Source organism: Aotus nancymaae, unplaced genomic scaffold, assembly GCF_030222135.1.
Source record: "Aotus nancymaae isolate 86718 unplaced genomic scaffold, 86718_ANA_hifiasm-v0.15.2.pri h1tg000049l, whole genome shotgun sequence".
NCBI classification, from domain to species: Eukaryota; Metazoa; Chordata; class Mammalia; order Primates; family Aotidae; genus Aotus; species Aotus nancymaae.
In genome coordinates, this window is record NW_026988463.1 from 4,450,625 (window position 1) to 4,472,146 (window position 21,522).

Below are 21,522 nucleotides of genomic sequence, written 5' to 3' on the forward strand. Positions count from 1 at the left end.
GTGCCCTTGAGGCCAGCAGCTGTCCCTTCCGAACAGCCATGGCTGTGCTGAGGAAGCCCAGCCTCCAGTTCATCCTGGCCACTGGTGTGGCCCTGGCTGCTGGATTCTTGGCCTGGTACTACATGTGAAGGACCCATCATGCCACACCGGTACCCTCCTCCCGACCAACCACTGGCTTACCCCTTTTTTCACCCTTGACTAAACTACCACCTCAGGTGACTTTTTAAAAAATGCTAGGTTTGAGAAAGCAGGCGACCAATAAAAGCCAGATGCTAGAGCCTCTGCCTGACAGCATCCTCTCTATGGGCCAGATTCTGCACTGGGCACAGGCTGTCACCCTGGGAGCAGCCGGCACAGTGCAGCAGGCCTAGCCCCCGACCCATCTCTACTGCAGCCTCCCACACCTCTGGGCCGTAGGCTGCTTCCAGTAGTCCCTATTTTTGCAGTATGTGGATGACTGTCTCCCCCTGCTGGAGTTGAGCGGCTGGTAAGCCCAGGCTGTGGGAGGGGGCCTTGCTGGATGCTACTGTTCAACCTCTGGGCCTCTCTTGGACCCTGGGGGTGAGGGTGGGTGTGGGTGGAAGCCTCAGAGGCCTTGGGAGCTTATCCTTCTTACCCAGAATTCCTCTAACCCCTTGGGTGAGGTCTTCTCAGCCCCAGCTTGTCTCTTCCTCTGCCGTTTGTAAAGGCTCCAGCACTCAATAAAGTGGGCTCTGCAAACTGCCTCCTTCCCTCCCTCCTGGCAAAGGATAGGTCAAGCCACCTCCCCACAGGAGAGTCCCTCAGAAGCAAGGGCATGTTATGTCTGTGTGGGGAGTGGACATCCTCCATGATGGCCCCCAGAAGCCACCTCTTGCCCTTGGCTTACTCTCCATCCAGCACCCCTTATCTCCAAAGCAAAGTCAATCTGACCATCCTGCAAAGATCTTTAAAGTGTATCCAGCACTGTGATTTTTTAGCTCAGAAATACTTTGGAGGTTTCCTACTTAAAAGGTTTAAAATATTTTATATATATATATATATATATATATATATATATATATGTTTTTAAAAAGCATATATTTGTATTTAAACAATTCATTGTCTAAAAAGAAACATGACCTTAAATACTTTTATTAATAGAATCTACTATCTGTAAAAGTTTTATTTCAAAAAGGGTTAAAAGGTAGGGAAACTCTTAAAACTACTGACCAAGCCTGCCACCTTCATAATTCAGATGAGTTAGTGCAGAGACGGCCAGGGCCAGTGCTGGCTCAGAACCTGGCTGTGCAGACTGTGCCGTTAGTCTTCAGCCTATCAGCCTCCGCCCAGTCTGTCTTGCTTAAGAGTGTGCCTGTGCAGGGCTGGATGCTGCTGGGCTCAAGCGTGTAGGTAGGAGGGCTCCAGCTTGCAGATCCCATGTGTGGCTGAAATCAGCATCAGATGGTTGAAATCAGCATCAGAGGAAGGAAGGTGACCTTACAGCCACTGCCGAGGCCAACATGTGCCCTGGCCCAGTCACAGCTGGAATTCCTAGGGCTGGTCTATACCTGACTCTAGTCTGGTTTAATTAGGTCCTTAAGTGTTGGTGTTGTCCTGGGCAGCTGGCATGGCATCAGCACTAAGGATGTGAGACTCTGAGGACTCAGCCTCCTGCCCTGCCAGTAGACTGACTGCAGTCCCACCCTCTTTCCCTCAAAAAAGAAGGAAGCCAGGCAAGAGAGCAGAGGCCCAGGGCGGGAGAGTGAAAGGGCCAATTTAATGAGGAACTACAAACTGAGACTGGGCCACGATTCACAGTGACAGGAGGCCATGCAGTGGCAGTGCGAGACCAGGAAGGACAGTGGCAGGATACAGCGGTCCAGGTGAGCAAGTTCACAAACAAACAAATCATTCAGGAAATAAAGACAGGGTGGGGCTGGTGTCCACCCAGGCAATTCTACCTTCCTTGCCCCCAGTCCAATGTGCCTGCAGGAGCAGGTGTGAGCAGGCACAGCAACAGCCTGTCAGCTGGGACGAGGGGCCTGCGCTTACTAGGAAGAAAACTCATGGAGAGGGCTCTTCACATCCAAGTGCACCCACAAGGGGGACCCTCTGCCATCTCTTGTCCCAGCTGGGACACACCAGCCACTGGGCAGAGCTCACACCCACACGCAGTGAGGACACAGGGCAGATGGGAAGGGGCTAGGCTCAGGGGCTCCTTCCAGCCCCAGAATACAGGGTTCACAGAGGCATGGCCAGAAAGGGGGTCTGCACACTGACTCAAAAGGACAAGTTCCTTTTTAGCTACCAGGCTCTGATCCCTCACCCAGGTACAGTGTCCTCTTTATCTGACACCAGGCAGCTCTTGGGCACTGGGACAGGGTATTAGACATCCTGGGTTTCTATACCTGAGAGTTCTGAGGGCCAGAGTTGGCAGTCTTTACTTCTGACCACCATGCCCCACCTCTAGCACCCCAGAGGCGCAAAGTACCCAGAAACAAACCCAGGCTTTGTGACCCTGTCCTACATGGGTCCACCTGACTCCACACAACTTACCCATTCTCGGCCCAGCAGGTCAGAAATGACCGTGGCTACAGGCCTAGGGAGCTAACTAACTGGTCACTGCTCTAGCTGCTTTTGGTCCCAGGGAGAAAGTCTGGACTGAACCTGTACCTTGTTTGGAAATGGAGGAATGAGGACCCCAGCAGGAGACCCCTCCCAGCTTATCTTCCTGATCACACACACCAAGCAGACCACCACCACCACAAGCTCAGTGCTAGCCCCCTGCCACCCACTGACCCTTGGCCTTAAATCCCAACAGAATTTTTGCCAGAAGAGTCAGCTGCTCAGGGTAGGGCAAAGTGAAGAGGACAGGACTTCTAGGGGATGGTGGCACGGCTCCCAGCCCCAAGTGGGAGCGGGAAAGTGACCACCGGGTGCAGGGAGCAAAGCACAGGGGGCCAGACTGACAGGCGGGGGAGTCCTGAGTCCCAGCTCCGTTAGCACAGGCGCTTGTACGTGTAGATGTAGGCTTTGCAGCTGGGGCACGTATGCGTCACATCCTTGAAGTCATTGATGAGGCAGGGGATCAGGCAGCAGCCCAGATCACATCTGAATCAGAGACAGGGAAGAACAGGCTGAGGCCTGCTGTGGAGGAGGCAGAGGCAGCCAGTTGACCCTGGTGCAGCTCCCACCCTACCAGTGCCCACACCACCTACCCCATGAAGCAACAGAAGAAACCCAGGACGAAGTTCATCAAGCCAATCTCATAGGAGATCTTGGTGGTGATGGCCTGCTGGCAGTGGGGACACACGGTCTGCACAGGCGCGCCCTCAAAGATCTCTCCCTGAAGCACTGTCACCGTGGTGGCAGCTCCTGAAGGGACCAGGACTGTGGCTGTGTGGCCCCCAGGGCCAGGGTAGGGCCCTGGTGTGTAGGGCCCTGGGGGGTAGTAGCCCATGGGTGGATGGGGGCCTGGAGGAGGGTAGAAACCTGGAATGGCAAAGAAGATGGAACAGAGAGGTCAGTGGCCTGCCACCTGCCCTAGACAAAGAGATTGGGGCAAAGCCCTACAGTCCACAGTGCCCAGGGTGCAAGGCTAGGCCTCAGACTTCCTACTGCCCACCTACTGGGCCAGTGGGAGGCCTTGCAACTGGGGCCCTAAGTCAAGTGGGGCCATTCTCCCAGCCCTTCCTGTTCCCCACCCCTTGGGGGTCCTGACAGATATGGCATAGAGCCAGGCACATGGCCCGGTACCCAGGCACATGGCTCGGTACCCAGGCACATGGCTCCTGGGTGTCTCTAGCATGCAGGGACAGGGCATTCAGCCTCAAGCCCATGACCAAGGGAGGTAAAGCCTAGTGGGTCACACGCCCCTCTCCTGCACGTAGAGCGCCCCTCCCCACCTCTGTCAGGTCCTGGTGTGCCAAGGACCAGCCCTGCCCAAGCAGCCTAAGTAAGAGCAGTCCCATCTTCCCACACCCACAATCCCTCTCTACACACAGCCTGAGCTCCTGGCCAGGGCGGGCTGGGCGTGTTGGAGTCCCTGCCCTATAGCAGATGCCCACCTGTACTGAGGACAGCCAGTGCAGCCCAGATGGCAGCCGGGAGCTCCCCATGCTCCCCTCAGATCCCTTCCCTACTCACCTGGAGGCATGTAGGCGCCATCCGCACTCATGTGTGGGGGGATGAAGCCAGGCTGGGGCATTGGGTGACCTGGTGGCTCATAGGGTGGGGGGCCAATGTCCGCAGGGGGCAGTGGCATGCCTGGAGGGGGCTGCATCACAGCCGGGGAGGAACGGCCTGGACAGAGAGAAGCAGAAAGAAGGAGACTCAGCTGTAGTCTCTGCATGATGAGTTGGATCAGAGGCCACTGCTTTGGGACACAGATGGGGCCCAGGGATGAACCTGGAGCAGGCATCACCACTTAGAGAGTCCCAACCATGCAATGGGGGCAGGGGGCTGCAACAGGGAGCCTCAGGAGTGGTGACCCCCTACCTGGGGTGGGTGGAGCTCCACTTTTCTCCTCCAGAAGTGGGGCTGTGGGGCCCCCAGGATAAGGAGGGGGCGGCTCGTTGGACATCTTCGCTGCTTCTCCTGGACATGAAGGGAAATCCCAGACATGAACTAAGCTCCCAGCCAGGCTCCTTCCCCCTTCAGCCCTGGGGGTGGCTGAGGGATGCTGGACAAGACATATGACCATCCTCAGAAGGGGCTGCCTCCAGGCACTGGGGATCCCCCACCTTCCCCAGGGCCACCTAGCCCAGAGCCACCATCCTCACCTCTCAGAGGTCACCTGCTGGAGGGCAAGGACAGAACCAGTAAATGGCCTAGCGGCCTAGCGAGGTAAGGTCCCCCAGGGAGCCTAACTCAGCACTCGCCGCACAAACAGCAGTTTGGCACCGAGTCCTCCCCTCCCCAAATGTTTAGGGGGCACTAAGGCAGCCAGGGAGAAGACACTGGACCGATCTCTGCCAGAGGCTGCTGTGGGCTGCGAATGGGGATTCTGGGGGATTTCTTACCTCAGATCCCTGCTACTCAGACAATAGAGGCAGGTGAGACTCCAGCTACTGGCCTGGACAGACAGCGAACAGGCGGTACTCTGGGAGCTGTTTCAGGGGAAGGAAAGGCAGGGCCCTCAGCAGGAAGCAGGAGCTGCTGAGCCAGGGCTGGGCCCAGGGACTTGGGCACACCATGCAGTCCCACCCCTCCCCACACGTTGAGCTTCTCCCTGGCTGCCCCCCTACGCCATCCACTTACCCGACCACCAGCCCTGTCATAGGTCTGCTTCTTTCCTTGCCCAAGACTGTTGTCATCCAAGGGCCACAGCTGGGCCCTCTGCATTCCCTCCCACCAGGCCTGAGGTCCCATGCATGAGGACTGCCAGGAAAGCTGTGCTCTGGCCTATGCCCTTCTGGTTTGTTTGTTTGGGCGGGGGTGGGAAGGAAGAAGAGTCAAGTGAAACCTTTTCCCTCATTTCTGTCACCAAACTCCCCGTGCACAGCTCAGAAAGCTGAGAAGCTTTTGCTTTTACTTAGCATCATAAAGGACTTTCGAAGTGGAGTTCAGTTACCTTTGCTGAAAGTAATAAAATGAGACGAAATCAATTTCAAGGCAAGAAAAGGATACAGGGAAAGGAGCGCTTCCCAGAGAGCCCAGCACCCATAGGGGATGCAGGGCACATAAGTTTGAATATGAAGTTTAACAGGAACAGGGCCAGAGGAACCAAGTCCAAGCTCTCGGGTTCGACTATAAAGTAACATGGCAGTTTGAAAAACTGAAAGACAGGTATCAAAAAGCTCTTAGAAGGAAATGCAGGTATCAATCTTTATGACCTTTGATTAGGCAGTGGCTTCTTAGATATAACACCAAAAGCAAACCAACAAAAGAAAGAAAACTTAAAACTGGATGTCATCAGAATGAAAAACTCCTGTGCTTCAAAGGACACCATCACATTTTATAATTCATATATCTGGCAAAGGACTTATTAAGAACATACAAACAACTCTTTCAACTCAACAGAAAGACAACCTAATTTTTAAAATGGGTAAAGGATTTGAACAAAGACTTCTCAAAAGAAAAATGGCCAAAAGCACATGAAAAAATACTGAGCGTCTTTTCATAAGGGAAATGAAAACCAAAACCACAAGGAGGCTACTTCCTATCTACTAGGAAGGCTAAAATTTAAAAAGACAGTACTAGGCATTATGTAGAGAAACTGGAACTCTCAATACAGTGCTGGTAGTGGATAGCCCCTGCCAACCTTTTGAGGAACTGCCAGCCTCTGTTCCCCTTTTGAGGAACCATCTTACAGTTCCTCAAAAGGTTAAACCTAGAGTTACCAGATGACCCAGCAATTCCACCACTAGTTATCTACCCAAGAGAAACAAAAACCTATGTCTACACAGACACTTGTATACAGATGTTCACAGCAGCATGATTTTAACAGCCAAACAATGGAAACAACCCAAATGTCCATCAACAAAGAGTGAATAAACAAAACTGTGGGCTGTCCACACAATGGAAGACTACTCAGGTATAAAAAGGAAGCAATTATACTGTACAGCACAAACCCTGAAAACATGCTTGGTGAGAGAAGCCAAACACAAAAGGCCACAAACTGTATGATTTCACTTATGAAATGTCCCCAGTAGGCAAACCCAGAGACAGAAAGTGTATTAGTGGCTGTTTAGGTCTGGGGGAGAGGGGGAAATGGGGAACATGTAATCTCCTGGGGTAATAAAAATGCTCTGAAACCAACTGTGGCAATAGTTGAACAATTCTGTGAATATACTAAACACGACTGAATTGTATGCTTTAAATGAGTGAATTGAATGGTATATAAATTGTCAGTAAGATTAAAAAAAAAAAAAACGAAGAAAATTAGTCCTACCTCCCTACTACAACCCATCTCCACATGTCCCTGCTGGTCTGTATGCACAAGAACCTTTACTTTTTGGTTTGGTTCAAGGCTGGTCTTGAACTCCTGGCCTCAAACAATCCTCTTGCCTTGGCCTCCCCAAGTGTTGGGATTACAGGTGGGAACCAACATGCCCGGACCATACTTTTATATAGTTGCTGTCCTGACAGTTTTAAATCCTTTTAATGCTGTGTCACACATAGTCCATCTTATAAGACTCCATGACCAGCGATACTAGTATTCCATAAAATGGGTCTACTTGACCAACCCCTGTTAAGGCATTTAGGCAGGCTTCTACTTGCTGCTTTCATGAAATACAGGGAACATAGCTGGCCACTGCTCTTTCCCTTTCTTGTATTATTTCCTCAGGCTAAACTTGTCAGAGTGAGATGACTGGGGTCAAAGGACATGAGCATTTTATGCCGTTTTGAAAGGATGCCAATTTATAGTGCCAGTTATTAATTTTAATATTAAAATATCACTTGGTTATTTTTATATGCATTTCTTTGACAATCAAGAGATAGGACATCTTCCGAAGTGTTCAGAAATTACATGCCCACTCTTCTGAGTTGCCTTACTATCCACAGAAGACATGGAGGCCCAGAAAAGGAGGGGCGGGGCATAAGTCTAGGAGTGACTCTCCCACCCTCCTGTCTGCAGAGTGAATTCCAATAGCACAGGGTTAAGAACAGGGAGCAGTGGCCAGGTGCAGCAGCCCATGCCTGTAATCTCAGTACTTTGGGAAACTGAAGCTGGAAGAAGGGTTGAGGTCAGGAGTTTGAAACCAGCCTGGTCAACATGGCAACACTCTGTCTCTACAAAAAAAAAAAATTTTTAATTAGGCATGATACTGCATGCCTGTAATCCCAGCTACTGAGGAGGCTGAGGCAGGAAGATCAACTGAGCCCAAGATTCAGAGGCTAGTGAGGCAGCAGTGCCTCTTGAAGCTGGTCCTGGGGGCCCTTTCCCAGGCAGCTACTAGTCTGCCAGGTGCCCTCCTGCAGGGGAGAAGGCAGCCTCTCATGGGGCTTTACTTGCATCTGGAAAATTGTTCCAATATGCTTAATTGGAGTAGGTGCCAGCCCCTGCTACAAACTCGCAGACTCCCAGAAAATGCTCTCTAACATGCCTCTAGATGGCACCACTGTTCACCAAGCATCAGATCCCACAAGTTGAGGGCCCAACACTGTGGTCTGCAGTGGTCTTGCTCACCAGGGAATGGGCCAGGCCCTGGGATGCTCAGATTAGACTGGGAAAATAAGCTGCACTGTGCTTGGTGAGTCACTTAAGCACCTGCAGATTCCAGCCTGGGTCCCTTGCAGGGAACATGCACGCACGCGCATGCACACATGCCACATCTGTGAGAATGGAGGTATTGCCTTTCTCTGGCCCATCTTTTCATCAAAGTCAACAGATAATCCTACAGTCTTCCAGAGCTCAAAATTGTATTTCTGGAATTGCACGTATAGCCTTGCCTATGATGATAGGGTGCAAGCCCACAGCGCAAAAAGCCCTCCCTTGGTGTCCACCCAACCTGGGTAAACAGGATGCAGGCCACAGGGAAGGGTTTAAATCTACACAGGGCTGGCTTGCAGACCTCACCTTCTCTTTGCCCTCCAGCTCGCTAGCCACACCAGACTCCATCTTCTCTTGGGGCCACAGGGCCCTGTTGCTCCTCTGTGTCTTCCTCACCCAGAGCTATGCCTGGCACTCACTGCTCCCTCTCACCCTTCCATATCCACATGCGTCCTCCTGCTGCCTTCCCGAACCCCAGCAGAGACTGCAGGGCAGATCCTTCTCTACCCAGAAGGAGTATCTGGAGAACAGCTCATGAAGATTTCCTATATTCAGACACCCATTCTCCCAGTGCCTTCCAATATAAAATCAAATATGCTGGCTGGTTGTAGTGGCTCACGCCTGTAATCCCAGCACTGGGAGGCTAAGTTGGGTGGATCACAAGGTCAGGAGTTCGAGACCAGCCTAGCCAATATGGTGAAACCCCACCTCTACTAAAACTACAAAAATTAGCCAGGCATAGTGGCGGGCACCTGTAATTCCAGCTACTGAGGAGGCTGAGGCAGGAGAATTGCTTCAACCTGGGACGCAGAGGTTGTAGTGAGCCAAGATTACGTCACTGCACTCCAGCCAGGACAACAGAGTGAGATTCTATCAAAAATAAATAATTAATTAAATTAAATGTCCATTCCCACAAAACCATGTTGTATAGGGTGTTAACAAAAACAAAAATAGAATCTTTCAATCACACAATCAAAAGCAAAACAGTTTTCCAATAAAAATGAGCACTGTTCAAATTAAGCTACAAAATGCAAAATGTCTTATCTGGAAATGCAGCCCCAGCATCTCTTGCTGTGGAAAGGTGCTGGTGAGGGAAGGGGCTGGGAGACCTGGTGATCTGCCCAGTTCCCAACAGAGGAGGGAGACTTGGGGGTCTGGAGAACCCACTGAAGTCAACTTCCAGCCATGACAAATCCAAGAAAGCCTTCTTGGCCTTCTTGCTTTAAATCTTGGGTTTATAAATTGCAAACAAATTAGGTGCCTGTTCAAAAATCTTTACAAGTCAATCATAAACTTAACAGTAAGTTGCTCGTCTGGGGGACCAGAGGCCTCTCCATTCCATCCCTCCACAGCTTCTGGGTTCTGTGGCATGTGAAGGTGTAGAGAAGAAAACCTGTTTCTCCTCTGTTTTCACACCTTAACAGTCAACAGAGAAGACTTCTGTGGTCAAACATGTGGAGTTTCTCCCCACTAACAATGAGTCAATTCTGCAGCAGACACCAGCTGGATGTCTTCTAGTCACATTCAAGTCTGATGCTACTGCATCAGATCCCATCACAGGTTGAGGGCTCAGTCCCAAGACTGCCCCCCACTTGTGATGTCAAGTGAAATTCCCAACTTGCAACTTATGCTTCTGACAGACTGGCTATAGATCATTATCTTGGGAATGGATTCCTTATAAGAGGATTAGTTAGTCTTCTGTGGGTGCATCTCCCTGCTGCCTTTCCACCATGGGATGAAAGCAAGAAAGCCCTTGCCAGATGCTGGCAGTGCCTTGATCCTGGACTTTCTAGCCACCACGGTTTGGTTTGATCCCTCCACTGGCAGCAGGGCTTAATGGGAGGTATTTGGGTCATGGGAGGTGAATTCCTTATGAATAGATAAATGCCCTCCCTGGGGTGAGGGAGGAGTGAGTGACTTCACACTCTTGTTAGTCCCTCCTCCTAAGCTGGTTGTTAGAAAGAGCCCAGCGCCTCCCCTTCCTTTCTCATTCCCTCTGTCACCATATGATTTCTGCACACAGAGGCTCCCCTGTGCCTTCCGCCATGAATGGACGCAGCCTGAGGCCCTCAACAGAGCAGATGTTGGCACCGTGCCATCCTGTAAAGCCTACAGAACCAGGAGCCAAAAAATCTCTTTTCTTTATAAACTACTCAGCCTCAGGTAATTTATAGCAACACAATGGACTAAGACACCAGCCTCCAGAACTGTAAGGAGATAAATCCCTGTTCTTTATAAATTACCCAGTCTCAGGTATTCTGTTAGAGAAGCACAATGGACTAATACTACATCAAGACTTGACAAGTGATAGTTTCTTAAGGGTTAGATGCCAAAGGGAATTGGAATCCTTAACAATTTTTTTTCCTCTAATCTGTTACATTAGAGGTCACTGGTGTACCTTGCATTTGGTATGGGTCTTTTACACAGGCATGATTTCTTTTTTTTTTTTTGAGACGGAGTTTCGTTCTTGTTGCCCAGGCGGGAGTGTAGTGGCACGATCTCAGCTGACTGAAACATCCGCCTCCCAGGTTCAAGCGATTCTCCTGCCTGGCGTCCTGAGTAGCTGGGATTACAGGCGCACCACCACGCCCGGCTAATTTTTGTATTTTTAGTAGAGACAGGGTTTCTCCATGTTGGTCAGGACCTCAGGTGATTCGCCTGCCTCACTCTCCCAAAGTGCTGGGATTACAGGTGTGAGCCACTATGCCCAGCCAGACATGATTTCTTATCATGTGTGCGTCACCTGAAAATACTGGTTCTTGTAATGCAGATCTGACAATGTTGACACATCTCATTGAAAAATAAATATTTTAAAACTCACATTGCTGGTATTGCCACCAATGTTATCATTAAAGTCTTTAAATATTGTTATGCTTATCATCATTTCAAAGCTTGAATTTCATCACCGGCAACAAAGCAGTAACAAATTTAGCAACAGCAACGTATAAAAAAAAAAAAAAGATCAGTTGTTTTCCTTGAAGTAGCAGGTTCACTTTGCTTATTTTCAAGAAACTGTATGCTAAATATCCAAATCTGAATAATCACGATTTGTGCCAGCTGTTCTTTAAGATGGAGTCCATGAAAAAGGCAGCTAGTTCAGCCCAGACCTCAAGCGACTACACGTGTGCTTTTCCTCACGACAGCATCAAACTCCACGTGACATACTTCATGTGTCCCTCCCTTCATCACACAGGATGTTAAAAAGATGTGGACTCGTGTCAGGTCTTAATAAAGTTGACTTTTACTGCTTTTCTGATCTAACACTGGGGGGCATGTGTACAGTGTGTGTGGTGGTGAAGACTCAATTACAAGATCAGCATGCTCCCAGTCTTAAGTCAGTGCAGACCCCACAGCTTCTTTCTCCACTGCTCCTGCACCATCGGCGCAAAAGCCATCACAACCAAAAAGGCACGGTAACAAATCATGGCTGTGTTATTATTAAAATAGTTCTGAGCCTCAGCTCCCCAAGTGGTCTCAGGAAGCCCCGAGGAAACTGCAGATTTCACATTTCAAGAACTGCTGTGCTAGAGGAACCCCCACTAGAAGTTAAGGGGGTGTGATACCAGCCAAGTATAGGGCTGGGACAGGGCTTCACAGCTAGGAAATCAAGAGTGGCCTGCGAGTCTTGGAGTCGCTCCTAGGGAGTCCCTGAGTTTGTTGTTCTGGCAAGGCCCCACCCAGGGATGTGCAAGCAGTCAAGAACATGGGCTCTGGGCCAGGCATGGTGGCTCAGGCCTGTAATCCTAGCACTCTGGGAGGCTAAGACAGGAAGATTACTTGAGCCTAGTCGTTCAAAAGCAGCCTGGGCAAAACGGTGAGAACATCATTATTACCAATAAATAAATAAATAAATAAATAAAAAGGGGCGGGGTCTGCATCAGATTAGTTCAAACCCAGATCACCACTTTTCAGCTGTGTGAGCTGAGCCTTGGTTTCTTTCTTTGTAAATAGAGATGCTCATGCCTGCCTCTGAGGGTGGGAGCAAGGATGAAGAGAGACTGTGTGCGAAATGCCTGCACACAGGAATGCCAATTAATGGAACCTGCTGGACCTAGCACACAGGAACGCCAATTAATGGAACCTGCTATTATTATGCTTCATTAGGCAACTTCCAACAGGAAGGAAAACAACAGGTACTGACACCTCTGCCATGGGGTGGCTTCTGATCCCCTACAATAAGGGATCCTGGCTCACGTTCACTAACACGACTTGACAAAGGGACACCTCTACAGGATTCTGGAGGGACGTGCAATCAAAACCCTGCCCTAAGAGCTCAGCTCAGCAGCGTTTCCTCACAGCACAGCTCAGCTGGACCACCTGCTCCATGGGAACCCGAGACAATCCTTTGGGAAGACAGAGACACTAGCAGTTCTCCAAGGGCCACCTCTCCCGGCAGGCTGCATGAAATGCCAGGGGCCTGCAAGGGAGCACCCAAGGTTGGCAATGCCTCTGGAAGGGGGCTCCACCCACAGACCCTGGTGGCAGGGGCTCTGCAGCAGCTGCTGCCCAGCCACATTTCTCAGGGCTGGGCTGGCTTTATGCTGCCTCCCCAGGAGGTGCTTACCCACATAGCAGCCATGGCACCAAGACGCCAGCTGGCCTCAGAGGGGCTCCTCTGTCCCCAGGAGGCAGATCCCAGGCACCCAGCCAGGAACAGGGCTTTCTGCTTTGCTGGGAAAACTGAAAGGCCGTTTTCTGCCTCGCCTGAAGCTTCCAACTGATGAACAAAGGAGGCGCCCACTGCTCCATGAGGGGCAGAGCCGAGGTAAAAGACAAACACTCTCTGTGCCCCTTGGGTCTGAAAAGAGAATGGCAAGGCCCAAACCAGGTCTAGGGGAAGAAGCCAAAGCAAGAAGCAAGCTGGAAGCAAGCAGGAGCTGATGTGGACCTCAGGGAAGATGCTCTCAGTCCAGGGGGCAGCACCCAGCAGGGACAGGGCAGTGGGGAAAGGAGAGCAGAGTCCCTGTCAAGGGTGCAGGCCCGAAGGGGACCCTTCCATGGAGGCTTGGCCCACACTAGGCCTTTCCATCCCGTGACATCTCCATCCAACACACAGCCAGATTAGTTCACACCCACCTTGGAGGGCAGTGTGAGAATTAAGTGAGGTATGGATATAAAACTTCCTGAGTCTGGGCGTGGTGGCTCACACCTGTAATCCCAGCACTTTGTGAGGCTAAGGTGGGCAGATCACCTCAGGTCAGGAGTTTGAGACCAGCCTGACCAACAGGGAGAAACCCCATCTCTACTAAAAATACAAAATTAGCCGGATGTGGTGATATATGCCTGTAATCCCAGCTACTCAGGAGACTAAGGCAGGAGAATTGCTTGAACCTGGGAGGCAGAGGTTGCAGTGAGCCGAGATCGTGCCATTGCACTCCAGTCTGGGCAACAAGAACAAAACTCCATCTCAAAAAAAAAAAAAAAAAAAACTTCCTGAACTGCTATAACAGGCCATGCAGTGTGAGGGTTATTAGGAGGAGGGGTGTTACTTCCGAGGGATGGCCACTGACTCCCTGCACAGTACCATGCAGCTGTTCTGCCTGTTCTCCCAGGCACCCCAGGGCCAAGCGGAAGCAGTCTGTGAGGTGACCCTGTAAGAGAGGCCCTGTGAGGGGAGGCTGGGGGATGGTGCTTCCTCCTGGAATTCCTTCTGATAGTTACTCAGCACATCCTCCGTGCCAGATACAGGCTGGGGTGCAGTGGTTCAGGCCTGTAATCCCAGCCTTTGGGAGGCCAAGGTGGACAGATCATGAGGTCAAGAAATCGAGACCAACCTGGCCAACATGGTGAAACCCTGTCCTACTAAAAATACAAAAACTAACTGGGCATGGCAGCAGGTGCCTGTAGTCCCAGCTACTTGGGAGGCTGAAGCAGGAGAATTGCTTGAACCAGGAGGCGGAGGTTGCAGTGAGCCAAGATCCCACCACCCCACTCCAGCCTGGCGACAGAACGAGACTCCATCTCAAGAAGAAAAAAAAAAGACACGTCCCTGCCTTCCAGAAGCTCACAGTCAAGTGAAGGGGATGAGCATTAAATAATCACCACCCCCACCAAAAACCCCAAACACAATTACATCTGTGACCAGTGGTGTGGAGAAAGCTTAGGGCACAGTAGACGGACAGCAAGATAGCCGTTCTGGAACTCTAACAGTGTCTCTTCAAGCAAGCCTGGGAGGAGGTGACAGAACAGTTAATGAGACCAGCAGGCAAATGGAGGGATGGGAACAGCAGAGGGAACAATAAGTATACAAGGCCTAAAGAAGGATGGCTGTGCCCCTCAGAGTGGCCAGATGGCAGGCTGGGGTCCTCACAGTGACCCGGCCAGAGGTTGTTCCAGAGCTGAAATACCCCAGATCTCCAGGACAAGGATGACAAGGCCAGCTGGGCAGTGTCCCAGGCCCTTCTCCTCAGGCTTTAGGCTTCCCCAGGAGACCTCTGGCACCACTCAGCCTTGTTGCACTGTGGCACTTAGGAACAAAGACAGCAGCCTTCTTTGCTTGACTGTGAATAGAATATTGGGAGAGCACAGGTCTCCCTGGGACCCTGCCTCACCAATGATTGCCTGAAGCCCTGGACAAATTCCTCAACCTCTTTGAGCCTCAGTTTTCCCATGTGGAAAATGAGGTTCTTGGGAGGCTGAATGAAACCCCTCATGTAACTGTCCAGGCTGTATGACTGCAGATGCCTTGCATGAATGACTATGCAGATAACATCACCCATACAGGGCTGTGCTGTGTTCCTCCACATCACACTGCAAAGGAAGAAGGTAGAATAACAAGATCTCGAGCAGCAATGTTCTGCCTAATGAACTACGGAGCGCAGACTGCCAACTGCACTCAAATCCACTTTCCCCCATTCTCGAAAATGGAACTCCACTTTCACTCAGGGCAGCAGTCAGTCAGCCAAGATGGTCCCAAGCTTTCTTGTGGTGACAAAGCTCTGGCTGATATAGCTGTAGGCAGAAGTGTCCAGACCATGAGAAGGCACTCAAGGCAAGTCGACGCAGCCTTCATCCTTCCTGCCTTCTTCCCATCTGCCACCTTGAAGATGGATTCCATGGCTCCAGCAGCCGTGCTTGACCATGAGGGCCTTGGGATGGAGGCCAGTGCCTAGGGCAGCCATGGGACACCACATCAACAACACACTAATCACCTCCCTTATCTTCCACATGAGAAATAAAACTTGTTTTATTGGTTAATTATTGGTAAATTAATTTCAAGTCAAGTATTAACAAGGAAGAAAAACAAGTGTCATTACAAATATACGGCACAGACAGGTGCAGTGGTTCACACCTGTAATTGCAGCACTTTGGAGGCCAAGGTGGGACAATTGCTAAGGCTAGGAGTTCAAGACCAGCCTGTGCAACCCATAGCAAGATCCCATCTCTACAAAAAAATAAAATTAGCCAGGTATGGTGATGGAACACTTGTGATCCCAACTACTTGGGAGGTTGAGGTGGGAGGACTGCTCAAGCCCAAAGATTCTAGGCTACAATGAGCTATGTCACACTAATGCACTCTAGCCTGGGCGACAGAGTGACACTCTGTCCCACCTCCACCAACAAAATGTATCTGTATAGTTCCTTAGGCCTAAAGGAACACAAGTTCTCTTCAAGTGATCCATGATCAAAAGGATCATGGCTTTCTCTAGGTCACACAACATAGCCTCAGCCAGTGCAGAGGCCAAGGCATGGTGGGTACCCTCTGGCTGCAGGCTGGAGCACATGCTTCCGTCGTTAAAAGAGGTCCTGAGAGAAGTGAGCTGGTTGCCCTGGAGCGAGGGCACATTCTTCTGCAACCCCAGCGCTCGTTTCAGCATGACCACTGACTTGAGGAGTTACAGAGGAGGATGATGGTGTGCACTGAATGTTAATAGAGCATGAACTGTTTGGATGCAGGTGCCAAGCACAGAAACACAAAGGAGGTGCTCGTAAGGGAGCCGCTGTTGTGAGACTAATCCTGGGCCCCCAACCCTCTCCATTCCCCTCTCCACCAAGCCCTTCCCAAACCTGGGGCTAATCCAGCCACCCCAGTCCATGTGGGACCAGGCCAGGATTACCTGTGGCCTTTCAGCCTCTGACTAGAGGGACCTTATTCCCAATGCTGGGTGAGGAGCAGGAAGGAGGAGGCCCTCCACAAAAGTCTACTCAGTTGCAGAGCAGCCTCTGGTGAGGCTGAGCCCTCCCAAGACTCAGGAAGGTTACCAATGTGTCCCCTTCTCTGGGACTGTTGTCCTCGGCTGCCAAGTTCCAGCACAGGCAGGACTGGGAAATCCTGAAGATGGCCCATTTCCCATTGTCCTGATGGAGGTAGGACAACAGAGACAGTCCCTCCCTCAGATAACATCGCTGGTAGCTCTGAACCATTTATTTATTTTTACACTTGAACACGGGGGTATCTGATGCCTTGGGAATTCTAAACAATTCAAAACAAGCTCAAGTTAAGTCACAAAAATGACCACAAAACACATCTGGTTTCCCCATCTGCCGGCTCTCCTCCCACCCAACCTTGTATGCTCCTCCTCAACCATGTTGTATCTCAGCAGAGATAAGACACCAGCCTGGCTGGGCCTGATAGCTCATGCCTGTAATTCCAGTACTTTGGGAGGCCGAGGTGGGCGGATCACTTGAGGTCAGGAGTTCAAGACAAGCCTGACCAACATGGTAAAACTCCGTCTCTACTAAAATTACAAAAATTAGCCAGGCATGGTGGCAGGCTCCTGTAATCCCAGCTACTTGGGAGGCTGAGGCAGGAAAATCGCTTGAACCTGAGAGGCAAAGGTTGCAGTGAGCCAACATCATGCCACTGCACTCCAGCCTGGGCAACAGTATGAGACTCCATCTCAAAAAAAAAAAAAAAAAAAATAGGCCGGGCACAGTGGCTCATGCTCATAATCCCAGCACTTTGGGAGGCCGAGGCAGGTAGATCACAAGGTCAAGAGATTGAGACCAGCCAGGCCAACACAGTGAAACTCCATCTCTACTAAAAATACAAAAATTAGCTGGGGTTGGTGGTACACACCTGTAGTCCCAGTTACTTGGGAGGCTGAGGCAGAAGAATCACTTGAACCCAAGAGGCGGAGGTTGCAGTGAGCCAAGATCACACCACTGTACTCCAGTCTGGCGACAGCAAGACTCTGTCTCTAAATAAATAAATAAATAAGACACCAGCCCAACTCCATGGCCTCAAACACCACTGAACCCTCCAACAGAAATATGAGCCCTGTGTTACAGGCAGAGCTGCAAGGGAAGAATCTTGCATCGAGAGGAGCACAGGCATCAGGTCACATGCCCACCACTCTGCCCTGCCATCTGACTCTCCAGTCTCAGATTTTTTTTCATCTGTGACATGGCAGCAGCAGCAGCACCTTATCCAGTTGTGATGAGGCATCGGTGAGGCCATGGGTGAAGAACACACCACTCAGGGCCTGCCACATAGTATGCAGTAAGCACATGTCACTGTGCGTACTCATGGGGGCCAAGCCGAGCTTGAAAGAAGTAGTACACAAGAAAAAAGAAGACTTTGGGAGGCCAAGGTAGGTGGATCACCTGAGATCAGGAGTTCAAGACCAGCATGGCCATCATGGTGAAACCCCATCTTTAAAAAAATAATAAAATAAGACCATCCTGGTCAACATGGTGAAACCCCGTCTTTACTAAAAATACAAAAAATTAGCTGGGCATAGTGGTGCATGCCTGTAATCCCAGCTACTCAGGAGGCTGAGGCAGGAGAATTGCCTGAACCCAGGAGGCGGAGGTTGCAGTGAGCCGAGATCGCGCCATTGCACTCCAGCCTGAGTAACAAGTGCGAAAGTCCGTCTCAAAAAAAAAAAAAAAATAATAATAATAATAAAAGAAAAGAAAAAAGAAGACACTGTTGCTCTGAAGCAGAAGCAAAATCAAAAGGCAGACAGGACTCAAAGAATGGTTCTAAACTCAAAAGTAGTAAGGCCTCTAGGAACTATGATGACGACAATTACTGTGCAATTTATATCACTGAATTTTAGTCAAACCTCCTGGCAAACCACGCTCACTTGGTGACACACCGTCCATGGCACAGGGCCACAGCACAGCAGATTGGTACAACTTTTCTGGACAGCTTTGCTACCTGGATACTCTTGTTAACTCAATTTCATTTCAAGGTATTTGCCCTAGAGATAAATGGATGTGTGAACACAGATTCACAGGCAAAGACGTTTATATGCACCACTGCCTTGATGTTCAAGAAAAGGGAACTAGTTAGATGCATGTGGTTATCTATATTAATGTAACTGTATCAGCCCCTAAAAAATGATAGTTTTGTTTTTGTTTTTTGAGATGGAGTCTTGCTCTGTCACCCAGGCTAGAGTGTGGTGGCACGGTCTCGGCTCACTGCAACTTTCGCCTCCCAGGTTCAAGCAATTCTCCTGCCTCGGCCTCCCAAGTAGCTGGGATTACAGGTGCCTGCCACCACGCCCGGCTAATTTTTGTATTTTTTGTAGAGACAGGGTTTCACCATATTGGCCAGGTTGGTGTTGAACTCCTGAGCTCAGGTGATCCGCCTACCTTGGTTTCCCAAATTGCTGGGATTATAGGCATGAGCCACTGTGTCGGGCCAATGATAGAGATTTTTACTGACATAGTAAGATGGTTTTGATATAGCAGTGAGTGAAGAATATAAAAGCAGTATCACAGTGTGATTCTTCTTTAGATATATGTATTTGCATACACAACATATTTTTTGTCTTTTTTTCCTTTTTGTGAAGAACGGGGTCTTGCTATATTGCCCAGGCAGGTCTTGAACTCCTGAGCTCAAGCTATCCTCCCGCCTCTGCCTCTCTAAGAGCTGGGATTACAGGCATGAGCCACTGCACTCAGCCATACTACATATTAACAGTTTTTCTGGGCAATAAGCATTTAGGGGATTTGTTTATATGTAAGTACATATGCAGAAACTTTCTATTGATGTGGAGTTTATTGTTTTGTTTTTAATGGGGGGCAGTACTTTGCATGATTCCTTCCTCAAAATGTTCATTATAAGCTAGGCACAGTGGCTCTTGCCTGTAATCCCAGCTACTTGGGGGGCTGAGGAGGGAGGAACACTCGAGCCCAGGAGGTGGAGGCTGCAGTGAGCCATGATTGTACCGCTGCACTCCAGCCTGGGCAACAGAGGGGAACCCTGTCTCAAAAAAAAAAAAAAGCCAGCCATAGTGGCTCTAACCTATAATCCTAGCACTTTGGGAGGCTGAGGCAGGTGGACTATCCAAGGTCAGAAGTCTGAGACCAGCCTGACCAACATGGTGAAACCCTGTCTCTACTAAAAATACAAAAATTAGCCATGCATGGTGGCTCATGCTTGTAATCTAAGCTACTCAGGAGGCTGAGGTAGGAGAATCACTTGAACCTGGGAGGCAGAGGTTGCAATGAGCCGAGATCACACCAGTGCACTCCAGCCTGGTCAACAAGAGCAAAATTCTATCTCAAAAAAAAAAAAAAAAAAAAAGTATACCCCTCCTCAATCTAGAAACATGCCTCAGACTATAATCTAGTTTCACCTATAGAGAAAATGCTCTGCAGAGCAAACCAGAGGCCTAGACTGGTTAGTCTCTCCTAAGCCAGCCCTTTATGGCTTTTACATAGGTCTCCCATGAGTTTGGCCAAACGAGTCAGTTCTGCCAGATCACCTCCCGGTACTCTAGGTAAATTGAAAGTCTAGACCTGTAAAGTTGGAATGTAATGACCCCAAGGTCCTGCTAGCCTGGGAGATCCTGCCAGGAAAGCCAGCAGGAGGTCACCTGACTGAGAAGGCTGGTAACAAAGTCCCCATTGGATGCATAATAAGAACAAGAGTGATAGAGTCCACGCTGAGGACACAGCCCCAGCCTCCCAACTCGTCCAGTGAGCTCCTCGGGACTCTGAGCTGCCTCCCAGGCAGAACGCTGCTCAAGAGCTTGTTCCTGCATGTTCTCCTGCTGGCACAGAAAACGAAGAAAGCATAGACAGGAGGGGAGATGTAGAGCAGAAGGAAAAAAACAGACACAGCGCAACCACAAGTGAATAAACAAGTCATCTGCACCTGTCCCACAGGCAGGACTTGGTAACTACAAGGCTAATTTTAGAAACAGCATGAGCCTAAGGAACCATCACTTAAGCACTCAAAATGTAGCCCTTAAAAAAATATCTTTCCATCTGCCTGTACCAAGCAGACACAAAATGGATTGTCTTGGGTTGACTTTATTCAACCACTTGTCTCTTGGGTGAGATCAAGACACACCATTCCAATCTACAGAAAAGCACCAGGCCTGTAAGTGCAGTCAAGCTACATGGCCACTCACGGCTGGTCACTCAGGTGGAAGAGTCTTAATTCAGACACAAATGTCTCCTGGCCGTCCTTAGACAGGGAGCTGGGCTCTGCCCTCAACTAGGCCTTGCCTTAGTCTCCCTATTTGGTGGTTGGCAGTGGGGTGTGGAAAAGCAAACCTCTAGGCTTTCTTCCTCCAAATCTGTCAAGTCATCATACATACCTTTACACTCCAGCTTCCCCTCCAGCAATTTTCCCTCAGAACAGTGAGAAGAGTGGCTCATCCCTGAGACATTTCGATCTCTCATGTTACAGGGCTTTCTTTCAATTATTATGAAGAAAGTTATGCTGGGTGAAGAAAGCGTTCTAGGAACTGAGAGTGGGAATCTAATTAGTATTTTATACTGCATCAGATGCAACAGTATATAGCATATGGAAATTTTTATTTTTTGAGACGGAGTCTCATTCTGTCACCCAGGCTGTAGTGAAGTGGTGTGATCTCGGTTCACCGCAACCTGTCTCCTGGGTTCAGGCGATTCTCCTGCCTCAGCCTCCCGAGTAGCTGGGATTACAGGCGCCCACCACCACGCCCAGTAGAGATGGGTTTCACTGTGTTGGCCAGGCTGGTCTTGAACTCATGACCTTGTGATCTGCCTGCCTTGGCCTCCCAAAGTGCTGGGATTACAAGTGTGAGGCACCACGCCTGGCCAGCATCTGGAAATTTAAATTCCTATCACTCTTAGTTGGCATCTGACCCTAAGAATTCACTCATGCTGGCTGGGTGTAAAACAAACTGAATTAGTAGTTTATACTGCACTATGTGAAACAGTATATAGTAAGCCAGGCACAGTGGCTCAGGACTGTAATCTCAGCACTCTGGGAAGTCAAGGCAGGAGAATCGCTTAAGACCAGGAGTTCAAAGCTGCAGTGAACTATGATTGTGCCACCGAACTCTACCCTGGGCAACAAAGCAAGACTCTACTGAAAGAAAAGAGAGGGGAGAGGGGGAAGAGGGGAGAGGGGAAAGGGGGAGGAGAGGGGAGAGGGAGAGGGGAGAGGGGGAGGAGAG

The 21,522-nt window shown here is 49.9% G+C and overlaps 2 protein-coding genes across 5 annotated transcripts in view; one reads left to right on the plus strand and one right to left on the minus strand.

Annotated features, from left to right (window-relative positions):
- Positions 1-5,697, plus strand: part of HMOX2 (heme oxygenase 2) — a 43,379-nt gene extending 37,682 nt beyond the window's left edge. For both annotated transcript variants that reach the window (XM_012441870.2, XM_012441871.3), the window contains exon 6: positions 1-5,697. In XM_012441870.2, coding sequence (XP_012297293.2) covers positions 1-128 — 128 coding nt within the window. In that variant the 3' untranslated portion in view covers positions 129-5,697.
- Positions 1,697-21,522, minus strand: part of CDIP1 (cell death inducing p53 target 1) — a 27,417-nt gene continuing 7,591 nt past the window's right edge. For 2 of the 3 annotated variants that reach the window (XM_012441875.2, XM_012441876.2), the window contains exons 2-6: positions 4,983-5,069; positions 4,459-4,557; positions 4,108-4,263; positions 3,180-3,453; positions 1,697-3,072 (exon numbers count right to left, since the gene is read on the minus strand). In XM_012441875.2, coding sequence (XP_012297298.1) covers positions 2,961-3,072; positions 3,180-3,453; positions 4,108-4,263; positions 4,459-4,543 — 627 coding nt within the window. In that variant the 5' untranslated portion in view covers positions 4,544-4,557; positions 4,983-5,069 and the 3' untranslated portion in view covers positions 1,697-2,960. Of the gene's footprint in view, positions 3,073-3,179; positions 3,454-4,107; positions 4,264-4,458; positions 4,558-4,982; positions 5,070-5,220; positions 13,578-21,522 lie in introns of those variants that run through there. The other variant, XM_012441874.3, reaches the window with a different exon arrangement.